Genomic DNA, 15,673 nt, shown 5'->3' with positions numbered 1-15,673 from the left:
ATTTTTGAGTTTATTTCTAATAATAATATTTCCCTATTGTTATGTCAATGATTTTGCTTTTCTGAAAAAGTAACCTTTGTTTTAACCAGAATAATAAATACTTCTTCATAAAATATCTATCCAGTTGCCTACTACTCTATAAAATAAAGCTAAGACTTAGACCTTAATACCTAAGTAACTTATACCTTTAAAAAAAGTAGTTATAATTTTGCCTTTAATTTTGCCTTTTGCCTATAATTAAGCCTTTTCCAATGTCTATGTAATCTTTAAATTTTCACTAACACTGTACCCTTATATCTTTTAATGGAGAAAAGGCTCTTTAGATTATGTGAGATGTATTACATACTTTGAAATTGAAACCAATTGTTTACTGATATTCAAAAAGTGATTAGCCATTTACATGAAATAGAGTAGTACCTACAGCATAAAATTAAATAGGATATTAATCATTGTGCTTCAGGGCATAAATTGACAATAACCAAGGTCAGGATAGGATGTAATATACCCACAGTTAAGCAGGATTAGATTCATTTTCAGAATTCCAGACCCATTTCTAAGGAAAAATGCGTTGGGTACAGTCTGACGAGGTAATATGGACCCAGTGAGATGCTATAGTTAGGAATCTATCACTTTATTGTTGCAGTGTATATGTAATATGTCTCCTTTTCTTCTCAAACCTTTCTGCTATTTGCCACTGCTGCATTGAAATCCATTGGAATTCAAACTCTTCAGAGAAAAGTGCCCTTTTCCTAGTTCTTTCCCCCTTCCTTCTCCCTCATTCCCTGTCTTTTTGTTCAGCATGTCCATTATGTTTCTCAAAGGCACAGTGGAAATGTACAATTCAGGTTGTTGATGCCCCAACTTATAACCAACAGGGTTTTCAAAAAAAGATTTTGGAAACTTTTAAATTTTACCAATATAACTAAATGACTCACATGTTAGGGAAATATCTGTTTTTAGGATTTCTTCCTAATTGTGTTGTACTGATACTAATACTCATCATCTATCCAATTTGGTCAACTTTGTCCCTGTCCCTATTTTTCAGATAAGGGAATTGAGAAGGAATAAATATCCCACTTAAGGTGCTCCCTTCTAAGGTCCAAGAAACAAAAATACATTTTAAAACAATGAATTTATATAAAATAAAGATGAGGAGTCCAAATAGAGTAAATAATGAGAAGAACCAATATATGAAAACATACATCAGAATACCATATGCAATCTATAATGTCCTTATTTATATGCACATACACTTAAATATTAGCCTGATTTCCACTGTATTTTCAATGATTTTTTCCCTAAGAAATATACAATATTATTATATAGTTTAATAGATTATTATGTCAGAAACTAATTTTGGTCTTTCTTCACATTTATTTTCAGTCTGATTTTATAAGTATTAAAAAATTTCCCTCAGTTTGAACTGGAGTTTTACAAAAAGTGGGAATAAGATGTTAGAGTCTCCATAATAATCTGGTTATAACTTTGCTTGGTTACTTGTATTATTTTTAGTTCTTTAGGAAAGAAAAAAGATACTACTTATTCAGCTCTTGGTTGACTTTCCAGAAATGAAATAAAGATACTTAGAATGGAAATATTTTAAACATTCAAATCTTATATTTTAAATGTAGCTTGTTCTGGAATAATGAATATTAACTTGAGTAACAAATATTATTTAAATTTTTTTCTTGGGAGATCAAATCAATAAGTACATTTTAACTAACAAATTGGTATGATTTTAAATTGTGTATAAAGTATCTTAGCTTTCTGAAAAATTGTTCCCAAGAAGCACTTTAAGAATTGCAGTGTTGCTATAATTAGACATATCCTATATCCACTAGAGGCAAAAGCAGTTTTACACTGCTTTTGGTTACCAGCTAGGATATTTATAATAATCTAGAACATTAAGTGTACAGCAAGAAAAGTATGCCTTCCAGGAAGGAAAGAAAGTTTTTCACTTAATTAACAGTGTAGAACACCTCTTGACTGTGAGTTGCTGGTAGCACTGATGGTATTAAGAAGGCTTCCAAAATGTTCAACCATTATACCTAATTTATGATATGCAATGAACTTTCCAGCTTTGCTAATATGTATATTGATTTTTGTCAAAAATGATATTTTTAATCTTTTTCATTTATAACCAGGTAATGTGCTGGATCAAATTCCCATAACTTTGTAAATATTAATCAAAATTTTTCTTCATGAGTGAACTAATTTCTCCTTTTGCTTAAATACAAATAGCTTTTTTCAACATAGCTTATCCATAAGCATGCCACAATGATTTTACAAAGTTAAGCCATATTCACTTTTGTTTAAAATTAAAATGCTATATATTACAAATTACTATTAATAAAGTGGTAAATTTAAAATGAACATCTAAATACTTCGTCAATATCCAATGAAGATTTGATTGATCTTTTCTTCCTTTTTCCTCTAAAGCTTTCTGGAAGTATTTTGGATGTGTATAGTGGTGAGCAGGGAATTTCACCAGTTAATATGGGCCTTACAAGTGCTTCTTGTCCAAGTAGTCTACCAATGAAAAGAGAAATTACAGGTAACATTGCTTTTATAGTTTTATCCTTTTTAAAAATCAACTACATAAGACATGAGTGACATATATTTCCAAGCTAAAGAGGATTTAAAAAATATTATTAAAATAGTTAGTTAAAATGGGAGACATTTAGAGAGTAAATCCATCTTTTTTTCCTCTATGACAACCAAACAGCAAGTTAACATAACTTACAGTTCAATTGAATTAATTAATTATTTTAGGAATTGGGTGAATATACACATAACTTCTATTCATATGTATATGACAGTTTGACTAAGTTCTTCACTTAAAATAGGTTCATTTTGATATTGAATAGATGCAATTTATTAACATGGTTGCAAAAGAACAGATTAATAGATTAAAGAAAATTAGATTTTCCCCTTTTTAGCTTGTTTTATGGATTTCATGATTCACATTTAACTTTCTCATGTGGGTAAAAAACCCTCAGTTTTCAATAGTAAATCTCAAAATTGTTACAACTCAAAGGAATTATAGGGGCACTGTCAAGTCCCTCCAATATGTTGATGTGGGAATCAAGAGTCAGAGGAGTTATTTTCCCAAAGTCATACAGCTGATTAGAAGCAGAAGTGGATCAAAATAAGGATTTCATGACTTACAAGACCAGTGTTAGTTTCTCCATAAGAATAAAATAAAACTCAGTCAAAATTTCTATAACAAATTTTTAGTTTGGAGCTCAAACACTGGTCTTTAAATATTTTTATACAGTTAATATAAACATTTTTAATAAATGCAATATATCCATTCTTGGAGTCTAACCAATAACTCAAAAATATCTATGCATTCAAATTATTTAGACTAAAATTAATGAATGTAGCCTTAACTAAATTTAAATAAATGTATTTCTATTTTAAAACTAGAATAATTCAAAGAACATTGTATTAATTATCTATTGCTGTATAACAAAGTACTCAAAATTTAACAGCTTGAAATAATAAACATTTATTATCTCACACAAACCCTATGGTTTGGAAATTCCGGGGGTGATCTGTAAAACTGGTTTTGGCTCAGAGTCTCTCATAAGGTTGCAGTCAAGATGTTGGCCAGAGGTACAGACATTTGCCACTTGATGGGCTAGAGGATGCACTCCCAAGGTGGTTCACTCACAGGTCTTCCAAGTCAGTGCTGCTTGTTGGCAAGTGGCCTTGGTTCTTTACCACGTTGACCTCTCCACAGGGCTGCTCAGGTGTCCACATGACATGACAACTAGCAATTCAAAGGACACCAAAGTGGGAAGCTGAAAATGTCTTTTATGATGTAGTCTGGGAAGCCACACTAATCATTCCCACAAAATTCTGTTGGTTTCAATGTGGAAGGGCACTAACAAAGGTGTGAATATCATGAGTGAGAATCATCATGGGCCATATTGGAGACTGACTATCACAAATGCTCACAACTACATAGCACATGAAGTGTCACTTACTGAAAGTATGGAGTTGTCCAATAGGAATATCTGAGAAATGTAGTTAGTTCCAATTCTTGGGATGTAGAAATCATAATTTTTTATAAAAAATTTAGGTTGTAATAATTTTGAACAATCTTAAAATTCTGAGAACAATACTAATAAAAATGATTAAGGAGTTTAATATTTTCTGTGTGCTGTACCTATTTTAATCATCACAGTGATTATCAGGTAAGTATTATATCAGCTTTACAGATAAGAAGCCTGAGACAGAGAACTTAGGTAACAGTTCACAAGGCTATTAAATGGAGGGCCAGAACACAAATCCAGATTTTACTGCTCAAAGCCCATAGGTTTTGTCACTGCCTTCTTACTAAAGAACACTCTGTTCCAAATTTCTGAATATTTGCTATATATATATATATATATATATTTTACCACTTGGAGCAAGTAATATTGTATTTTCACTAGCATTTCTGAATTATGTTGACTGGAAGGATTGTAAGGTAGAAATAAGTACTGTTTCAATTGTCTTCCTTTCGACCAGAAACTGATACTCGAGCTTTGGCAAAAGAGAGACAAAAAAAGGACAACCACAACCTCAGTGAGTATATTTTCCTTTTTTCGAAACAAAATTAATTAATGCAAGAGGAAATGCAGAAGGTTAAAATGTGTGACGTTTTATTGTTGCCCCATAAATATTTTGAGGTCAGATGACCAAAAGTAAGTGTACATGCTCACTGGTAGAGCTATGTTGGGAAATTTAAACAATGTGAACTCTCAGAAAATCTAGGCATTTTTATGAAGTTCAGCATCTCAAGTTCTCTCCTTGATCATTCTCTGTCTCTCAAGAAGACTGCATGTGAGCATTGAGTTATGTCTGAACTCAGTTGTGACTCATTGACTCCAAGGTTTAAAGAGATAAAAGTGACTTTAGAAAATGTACACCATTTAAATAGCAAGAAATGTGACTCCAGGTTCTTATCTTTCTGTGTCAATCTGCTCCTCCCTTCCTAATGATAAGTTATCTGAAAGTACTGCTTATGTTGTACTGCTGAATTCCACTGCTGCTGCCAAAAAAGGGACCTCTTATGCCTTCCTGGGGGTCAATTTGACTCTGATAATGGGTCACATGAGATGGGTAAATGCAGTCCAGGGAAGTTGATGAGGGGCAAGTTGAGCTTTAGAGTGCTTTGTTATGTCTCAAATGCTTAACTGTCTTAAGTAAGCTTGACTAATTGAGTGTGAAGCTTTTTTGTTCTGGGAGCCAAATCAAAAAATGAGAAAAAAATAGAATAGAATAGAATTAAATAAAAACTTTAAAGCTCTAAAACAAACCAGGAATTTCCTTACATGTGGTTAGTTGAAATTGATTCTACATGTACCTGTGAAACCTGCATATATCTGTTCATGAAGCATCTGCCTACATCACAGAGTAGGTTGACTGTGTGACTGAGGAGAGAGCTGACCTGTGGTTATAACAGTCCTTAGAGTAATTATGGAGAGGGAAATCATTTGATTCTGATCACTTAGTGGCAGAGAAGATAAGTGTCAGTAGAACCTGAAAGACAGAGCTAGTTGTTGCCAGAAGGAATTAATAATAAAACGAGGAGCTAAAGGCTTCTCTCTTAGTTTTAAGCCTGCTAACTATTACCTTCCTTGCTCCTTTCTTCTCTCCTCTATGTTTGCACTTTAAATAACAGGTCATTTAATGTAAAGTATGATAGGTGCCTCGTATGACCATTATCAAAGAGTTTTCTAATTTGGATTCTCTTAGTGATCTTCCTTTTTGGAGATATCAGTGTTACAAAAAATTAATATCACATTTTAAATATGAATCTAGGATATCCCTTAACATTTGTGAGGATCATGGCTGGAGGACAAATAAAGTCCCACTTACCAGATGTCTAAATACTTAAAAGCTATAACTCAAGCTAGAAATGCTAAATTAAGTATGTTCTATCCTTCCTAAAGATTGGAAGGCCAGGTGTGAAATAAGAATTCTCAGATCCTTGGAATTCTGAATAGGAATGTCAGGGTGGGGCAATGCCAGCCTTTAGCCAGCAGCCCAGCTCACTTCTCTCTCTACCCCCTAGAGGCCACTTGCATTTCTATGCTGCAAGTGGACTCAAACACGAGTGGGAACCCCTCATTCTGTATATTCAAGTTCCATACATATCTCTGCAAACAGCTGCCCCTTGTCTGCATCTTGGGACTAGGGTAAGCGACTTGGTGTCCTGATCCTCCCTCAAGAGGATGGACCTGGGAAGCAGCCTGAACAGGCTCAGGGTGTTTGGGAAGATATTCCTGTTGCAAATTACCTGGAATGTAGTTTAGAAGGGGGATCCCTTTGTCCTGTGGCTGCCTTGCTCAGTGTGGATGGGTATGGTAAGAAAAGGCAAAGGGGGCTCCTCATCAGTATGGGGTCTGAGAAGAGAGGCCCCTTTTGCTTGGATCTAAGGACAGGAATGAGTGAATATATCAAAAACTTGGTGAAGAGTGAAATCACCTGAAGCATGAAATAGTTTAGTAATTTCTTAAAACTTGACTCCTTTACAGACAACTAGTACTGGAGATGAAAACATTGAGGAACCAAACTTCTCATCATAATTAGCCATTAAAAGTTTTACTGGGCACAATCTAAGAAGAGCTGGGTAGGAATTTCTGATATTTTACATAAGGTGCATCTAAATAATAGATTTTGATAAACCATTATAGGACTAAACCAGTCTCCTATTTTGAGATAAAACTGTGAACATCCTTCCTAGCTGCTCTTCATCTTATATTTAAAAGTCTGTTTTATAATATAGGAGTGAGTATGTGTGAACATAGACTTACTAAAATTCTCACTGTAAAATATAAATGTATTTCTATCAGCATTATCCTTGTTTATTTTCTTTTCAGTTTTTTATATGGTGTCAGTTTTTTGAATCACATGCATAGGAAAACAGGATTGGTAAAGAGGGAAAATAAACTCTCCCAAGAATCAATTATATCCTAATTTCAGAGGAATCCCAATGTATTATTTTTGAAGATCAAGTTCATTCATGGTAAATTGCTTTGTAGAGTAGGTTCACCAAGACAATTGATATTTTTTTCATGACTTTCCTTGTTTCTAGTAACAGATCTTATTTTTGAAGCACGTATGGTTTAATGTTTTTGACATATAGTTTTCTTCCTCTTCATGACATTTTACTTCCTTCATTTCCCTAAAAAGCTTTAAAAATGTTAGCTACTTAAACAATATTATGCATAAGTTGTGGTTCCTGATACTGGGAATATAGAGCACTGGGAATATAGGACTACTCTGTGCTCTATAAGACTGCTCTTAGGTAAGGGTCAACATAGAAAACTCTGCTTATTTGTATATTTGACATTTATTGAACATTTACTAGATGCACAGAATTTCCATAAGCAATGGATGCATAGAAATGCAAACAGAGAAAACAGTCTCTGAATAAAAACCTATATCAGTAGTTCTCAAAGTATGGGCCCTAGACAAGCAGCATCGGCATCACCTGGGAACTTGTTAGAAATGCAAATTATTGGGTCCCAACCCAGTCCTACTAAAATCAGAATCTCTAGGTGCGGGGTATAAATTTATTTTAATTATCCCTCCAGGTGTGTCTGATGCATGCCAGAGTTTAAGAATCACTGCTCTATGTATTATTGAAAGTTGTTAAATTAGAAAACTATATTTATAGTCTAATCAACGTACATTTATTTAGCACCTTTTACATGCCAAGGCCTCTGGAGATACAAAAGAAATGGTCCCTGCCCTCAAAGAGGTCATAGTCTATTTGGGCACACATACGTACCATGTAGCAAACTTTGTGTTAGCCTTTCAGTGGCGTGTATGAGAAAGGAGAGAATATAAATATATATATATATATATATCAGTATGAGTGAATATTATTGCATTTCAAAGAATGATAAAAATGTTGTTTTTGAGAGAAAATGTTTTAAAATAATTGTGAATAATAGACTCACAATTCTAATATTGTTATTTTTACTTTTAGAATAAAATGGTTTGAATTTTTTATTTTTGAAAAGCACCCTTTTCACTGAATGAAACTTTTTTGCTCATTGTTTTTCAAGATTGTTAAGAAAGTTTACAGCTGACCAAAAATGAATTATGCTTTAATGAGATAATCAATAATATTTCTTTTTTAATAGTTGAAAGAAGAAGAAGGTATAATATTAATTACCGAATCAAGGAGCTTGGCACTCTTATTCCAAAGTCTAATGATCCGTGAGTTCACCAATCATTTATTAATAATGTTATGGTTTCAATCCCCCCCAAAATGGGTGGGAGGGAGAGGGGGAGGGGAGAACCAAAGACTAGGAAACTAAGCAGCTGTGGTAAAGATTAGCCTACTGCTGGTCTCATTTTTTAATATCTATTCAAGGCTGATAGTTATTACTGGCATCAATGTTGTTACTAACACTTGTCCTATTGAGCTATAGGAAATAAGTAAATTATTTCTTCTCAGTATTTAGTGGATTTTTCTGTATGACACCGATATTTGCAAATTTAGCGGTAGTACCAAATGCTTTCATGATACTGACTGGCATCCTCAATTTATGATTATAGCACTCCTTCCAATTTAAGATTTATGTGTACGTGAAAATTGGGATGTTGAATTTTCAGAGGTTCCAAAATTCTGGCGATATGCAAGTAGAAAAAATAGAATTGTAAAAACAGGCTGATTGATGCCAGTCAATAATCGCTTATTGCAATTAAATTTTCAGCTAGGTTATGGTGTCATACAGTCACAAAGTCAGTTAAACAAGATGTTTGAGGTTGTAAATTTCAAGAAATAGTTGAAAAAACAAAATATCAATTTAGCATGTTAAGTGTGTCTCTAAAAACATGAAAACATTGTAGCATTAATAATGACTAGAAAAAATGTTTTGTTCAGACTGAGAACTGGACTCTCCAGATACTGGCAAAAATCCATTATTCAGAAATGATGATATTTGATAAAGTGATATTTGTGAAATTTGAAAGTATTCTTTCCCTAAATGTAAATGTGTTAATTCACTTGGACAATTCATCCATTTATAATAGAAGGGAATGCCATATTTATTCTTATGGGCATAGTAGATAGTGAAGGCATCTCCAGTAGAATGGCAGAAAGAGCACTGGACAGAAAGTAGGAAGAGCTCAATCTTGGTGTAGGTCCTACCAATAAATTTTCAAATCTTTTGAAGTCTCTAAGCATGCAACTCTTTCTGTTAGCAGAAGGGAACATCCATTTTCCAGATAAGACTTTTTTTTAACACTTAAAATATAAATGCACATTTATTCACCAAACATTTGATGTAAGACCAAGACCTTTTAGTTTGAATGTGTTTCAATTTTTCTTTCTTACATAAACTACACAAAAATGTATAGTCTATTTCAATTTCTTAAAGATAAAACAAAAACCTAAGGGCCAACCACCTAAGTATAGATGGATTTTTTAAAAATGTTTGCACTCTAATTTCTTACAACATATTTTTTAGCAACCTATCTCTACTGACATTTTACTTGAGTTTTTCCAAAGCTTTTAATATACTTTTCCTAAGAACAATAACTATTTTTATAAATGCATTTTCTTCTTTTGCATTCGTATTTCATTAGTTAACATACATATAATTTAATTATACTATCACAATAATAAGTACAATGGGCATTCATTTAACAGCCTGTCACTAAGTACATGTCACCACAAGGATAACAGAAGTACCTGGGTGTCTCAGAAGGTAGCCTAGGGTCTACTTTGTTCTGTCAACAGTCAGTGAGTATTACAAAGGGAATGGAGAACATTAATTAATCCTGAAAGTGATTAAATAAGGTCAGTTAAGAGAGCTTCCCTTGTAACCAGTAGAGCTAACCCACAGTGCCAGGCCCAGGTTATATGCAGAAAACAGACGAGACTATAAAATTGGACTCTGAAGCCTGACTGAACATCTTTAGATGTCACCATACCTGTAAAGCACCAATTATATGGCTAGGTTTTTATAAAAATAAAATCAAGTAATATGTATGAGAATATTATAAAGCTTGTATGAGGGATAATTATTACTCTACATTTTTATAGGAGCTTTGGTTGTAAAATGGCTCCTTTCTGGTTCTAATTCATTGTCCAGAACAGGGGATGGAAAACTTTTCCTCTAAAGGGCCAGATAGTAATTATTTCAAGCTTTGTGAGCATAAAATCTCTCACAATTATTCAACTCTACCATTGTAGCATGAAAGCAGACATAGACAATATGTATATGAAAGAGCATGACTGCATCCAATGAAACTTTATTGACAAAAACAGGATGCAGGCTATAGTTTGTCTACCCCTGATCTAGAACATGGAAAATCAATTTATCACAGAATCACATCTGAAAGGGACCATAATTGGGAAAGCTTCATTTTAAGTATTCTTAAGGGACTTTCTCTTCTTTGTGTATTTCAGAAAGGGGAATTATTAATTGTTTTAATTCTATTATATTATATGTAGGCACTGAAAATATCAGAGTATTACATATTACACGTTAGAAGGATAGTAATACCTCATGAAAACTTTGTTGCTGTTATATGTACAAAGAGTGCAATGGGTCACAATAGAAAACACATTTCTTATGGCAGATGCATTTGAAAAAGTGGGAAAGCCACAGATTTGCAGATACAGCACTGAACTGAGAGAGGAGACCTAGGACTCATCTTCTAAACACCGCATGCTCTTGGGCAAGTAGCAGGAACTCTGAAGCTTTGGTTATAAAAAGGCTCTGAGGACCTTTCCAGCTCATGGCTAGAATAAACTTACGGTTTGGCTTAGCAAATGAAAGCTAATACCTGAAAGCATTTTGAATTCTATGAAGTTGCAATTTTTGAGTATGAAAAACATTCAGAAATTTGTACTTCTTTCTTCTTTGCTGGGTCAAAATAGTATGCTCAGAAGGGAAAAAGTATAGTCGAGCTATCGTTGAGGTATATATGTTGAGAAAATGAAATGAAAAGCACACAGTCTCTTAACTGTCAGTGAAAAATAAAACCAAACAAAACTAGCAAATACAAAAAGTGAAGCATTTCTACAGATGTGTGGTAGTGATTTACTTCATATGTGCTTTTAATTAATCATATTTACAAAAAATCATATTTGTAGATATAAAAATGCCAACAGAGCATGAATTATTCTAGTTGTGCTATCAAATTATTCTTTCCTTTCTACTTTTTTATATATAAAATTAAGGTATTTTTGTATTGATTTTTTTATCTTCTACAGTCAGAACTTTCTCCGGCTTTTGTGTAAGAATGGCAATTGAGGTAGTAAATGAGACCTAACAAGACTTTCTAAATCAGAAGTTATAAAATGTTGATCAAAGCAAGAAGAATCAGACCTGTCATAGTGTTTTCTTTCTTTTTTATTTTTTTAATGCTTCTAAGTGAATGTGCACTCCTAAGATGACAACAGATTGTACATTTTCCATAGTTTTGCCTGGCAGCATTCTTACTCCAACTTACATATTTCTGTTACCTGCTTTAGCCCTATATACATTCAAGCTTTTAACTTTCTCAAAGATATAAGTTCTTCAAAGAAAATTATTTTGTAGAAAATGAAAAGCCAGTATCAACATTCACTCCTTAGGTATGTCCTTGTATGTGTTAGTGTTTATAGTATAATGTCATATATAATGTTTTTTAATGCCTAACTACATGAAATTATCTTGGGAGAGAGGTAAACATCTCTTTAATATATTTGGAAAACTTGAAATATTTTCAGAAGAAACCTCATATATTAAAATGGCTTTAAATAGAGTAAACTTTTAAACATTTAGTGAAATGACATCAAGTAGATATTGTAGCAAAACCCATTGTGTGTTTTCTATCACAACTTTTTTTTTAACATCTTTATTGGAGTATAATTGCTCTACAATGGTGTGTTAGTTTCTGTTTTATAACAAAGTGAATCAGCCATACATATATATATATATCCCCATATCTCCTTCCTCTTGCGTCGCCCTCCCACCCTCCCTATCCCACCCCTCTAGGTGGTCACAAATCACTGAGCTGATCTCCCTGTGCTACGTGGCTGCTTCCCACTAGCTATCAGTTTTACATTTGGTAGTGTATATATGTCCATGCCACTCTCTCACTTCGTCCCGGCTTACCCTTCCCCCTCCCCGTGTCCTCAAGTCCATTCTCTATGTCTGCGTCTTTATTCCTGTCCTGCCCGAGGTTCTTCAGAACAATTTTTTTTTTTTTTAGATTCCATATATATGTGTTAGCATACGGTATTTGTTTTTCTTTTTCTGACTGACTTCATTCTGTATGAGAAAACCATATTTCAAGAAGAGTCATGTACCACAATGTTCATTGCAGCTCTATTTACAATAGCCAGGACATGGAAGCAACCTAAGTGTCCATCAGCAGATGAGTGGATAAAGAAGATGTGACACATATATACAATGGAATATTACTCAACCATAAAAAGAAATGAAATTGAGTCATTTGTAATGAAGTGGATGGATCTACCACAACTTTGAAGGTTTATTCTAGACCTAAATAAACAGTACCTTAAACTTCAAAGTTGACTAGGGTTATTGTTTTCATCCTATTCCTTCTGTCCTTCAAGTTTTTCTTCCCATGAGAAGAAATAAAACAAAATTAGGGCCTTTAGACTCCTGTTGCTGCTTAGAGTTTTAACTCAGGAGTTCACTACACTTTTCAGTGACAGATAACTTCTTGGTTTAATGACAAAAGTAGCCTCTTTTCCCCCTACCCTTCCCACCACTAGATAATTCACTGTGCTTGGAAAGATATCAACAGCTGTATGGCCCCAGAGAACTGACAAAGCATTTTCAAGCTTGAGACAGACCTGGCAATGGTTTGGTGCTTTTCAGTAGAAGATGGCTTATTTCAGCATTCTCACCTAATAAGCATTTTCACCTGTGGTAGAATAATGTATCTTCCTTTAATTTGTTACAGCTAATGGAATTGTCATCTAACCTGAACTTCCAGTGAGGCACATGCCAGTCAGGTTTTTCATAAACTACATTTTCCCACTTCTGAACACTTAATACATACATATTAAGTTCCATGAATTTCATGTAGATCACGTAAACCAAAAATACATGCAGTGTAATGTCTTTTAAAATTTTCCCTACAAGTTTACTTTCTGTTGTATTAAAAGAAATCTCATGATTCTAAATGGAAAATTCATCCAGATTTTTCAAGAGCTCTGATTAACTTTTAGCAATCAGTTTGGCCCTATTCTCCATACATATTATGAATTGTCAGACAGACCTAAATTTATTGATGTATGTTTTTAGATATTAAACTCAGTAGCCTGTTCTGTAATTCCAAATTTACCATCTCTCCTGTCTAAAAATAAGTTTTAATAAAATCTTTTTTCTGTGCTACAGTCTGAAGATTATTGGCAATGTTCAACTGTATTTACTTATTGTACACTTACTTAAAAATAGATATCCAGCTTTAAAAAAAATGTTGATGCTTTTTGTGCAGAAAAATTTGCCTAATGATTCCAGAAAGTTTTGCTCTATTGCATAAAGTGATGTTGCCAAACTCCGATTTGTTTCACAATTACTCAGGATCACCATTCAGGAGGGACTTTATTTTTCTTTTCCTAAAAGCATAAAAGCAACCTTATAGAAAGTACGTTAAAAGATTGATACATTTGAAATGATCTTAAAAAATTTAGGCTTAAGTCCTCAGTAATGTACATTTCCTCGTTCATTAATGCAGAAATACCGCACATAGATTTTAATCTTGGAGTTAATAATAAAAGCAATTTTCACTAAAAATATAAAAACTGTAATGGTAGAATCATGATATTGCATTTAGCTCTCCCACAAAAAGTCACTTTATTACTTTCTTTTGACACTTATTTTCATTCTGGGATTAATTTTACTATATAAGGGCTTCTTAACTATTCTATTAAAATTTCTATTCAGAAGCAATAATATCTAAGAGTGAATAATAGTCATGTAAATCATTATTTCATATTAATGTGAAAGATTTTGTAAGTTCTTATGAATTCTGCTGACATGCACAATTGTGAAAAGGTTATCTCTCCTTTCTACAGTGATATGCGCTGGAACAAAGGAACCATTCTAAAAGCATCAGTGGAGTACATCAAGTGGCTACAAAAAGAACAACAGAGAGCTCGAGAATTAGAACACAGACAGAAGAAATTAGAGCAGGCTAACAGGCGCCTTCTACTCCGGATTCAGGTTTTTATAAGAACGTTGCCATGAACCATGTAGCTTACATATGACTTATCCATCATCAGTTTTATTCATTGGTCTCATTTATTTTTTTCTCATTAACAATTATTTTTTCTTCCCAAGGATAATTTTATTGCCTTTTAGAAGTTCATGAATTAGATTGATTCAATTAGGTTTTGATTAGAAATCTAGGATCAAGTTGGCTTTAAAAATATATAATGAATGACAATAACTAATTGCAAAAATGCAGAAAATAGAACCAATTTTATAAACACACAAATATTATCCCAGTCAAAAAATAATAATAAGCAGAACCTTTGTTTCTCTGGATAATATTGGACATTAAATTCTCCTCTCCCCCTTTTATTTCTATAGTAACATTGCTGTGGAGTTCATTGCCTTAAGGCATATTATGCCAGTTTATATTGTCACTCCTCATCTGTTCATGTGACACAAAATCTCAGAATATAGGTTTTCATAAGCCTCAAGGTTTTTTCTTTAATATGTGAGCAAGCTTACTGCCAGGTAAAACACTCCTGTTTCCATGAAATGGACCTATAGAGAGAAATTAATCAGGAAGAATGACTGGAAGATTTCCACTGTCTCCAAATAGTTGTACTGTAGCCTGAGCCACTATGGGACCATTATATGTCAGGTATTCCTTTAACGAACAATCTGAGTATTTTTTTTAAATCTGAGTATTTTCCTCAGGGTTATTTTTCAGGCATTAGAAATATACCACACTCTGTTATTTGCAAAGAATATTTATAATATGTATTAGTCTTCATTTTGAGTGCTTGTTAATATTTTAAATCTATTTGTGGCTTACTCTATAGAGTTGAGTTTACTTTCAAAGTCATTATTTAATTATTCTTGTTTGAAATTGCAGGAACTAGAAATACAGGCTCGTGCTCATGGTCTGCCAACCCTGGCTTCACTTGGCACAGTTGATTTAGGTGCTCACATCATGAAACAACAGGCCCATCTTGAGCAGAATTCAGTAGACTATTGCCAACAATTGATTCTGTCTCAGGGGAAAAGCCCTGAGCTCTGTGATCAAGCTATGGCCTTCTCTGATCCTTTGTCACACTTCACAGATTTATCATTTAGTGCGGCTTTGAAAGAGGAACAAAGATTGGATGACATGCTACTGGATGACACAATATCTCCATTTGGAACAGATCCTCTGCTGTCTGCCACTTCCCCTGCAGTTTCCAAAGAGAGCAGTAGGAGAAGTAGCTTTAGCTTAGATGATGGTGATGAGTTATAAGAAATAAACAAGCTCAATTCATCAACTGGGAATCAATTCTATGCTGGTGCTATGCAATGAAGTTCTGTGTTTCATATATTGCTTTGGCTCAATTTTTCTGAAAGGAATATATTGTTCATGAAAAACTGATTGGCTAGAAACAACAGAATTCACAGGAAGAAGAAGCACATTGTCGAAGAATTATTAACAGCAAAAAAGATTTTTTTCT

General features: G+C 33.4%; 1 protein-coding gene across 3 annotated transcripts in view; it reads left to right on the top strand.

The window, feature by feature from the left end:
* Positions 1 to 15,465, top strand: part of TFEC (transcription factor EC) — a gene marked incomplete at both ends in the record, with an annotated part of 148,992 nt that extends 133,527 nt beyond the window's left edge. For all 3 annotated transcript variants that reach the window (XM_079711150.1, XM_079711151.1, XM_079711152.1), the window contains 5 exons: positions 2,440 to 2,554; positions 4,519 to 4,575; positions 8,148 to 8,223; positions 14,054 to 14,201; positions 15,085 to 15,465. In XM_079711150.1, coding sequence (XP_079567276.1) covers positions 2,440 to 2,554; positions 4,519 to 4,575; positions 8,148 to 8,223; positions 14,054 to 14,201; positions 15,085 to 15,465 — 777 coding nt within the window. The remainder of the gene's footprint in view (positions 1 to 2,439; positions 2,555 to 4,518; positions 4,576 to 8,147; positions 8,224 to 14,053; positions 14,202 to 15,084) is intronic.
* Between the last annotated feature and the right edge of the window lie 208 nt (positions 15,466 to 15,673).

This window comes from Hyperoodon ampullatus, assembly GCF_949752795.1.
Source record: "Hyperoodon ampullatus genome assembly, chromosome: 9".
Classification (NCBI taxonomy): Eukaryota; Metazoa; Chordata; class Mammalia; order Artiodactyla; family Ziphiidae; genus Hyperoodon; species Hyperoodon ampullatus.
Note: the sequence above shows the minus strand (reverse complement) of the source record. Positions and strands in the feature narration are given on the sequence as shown.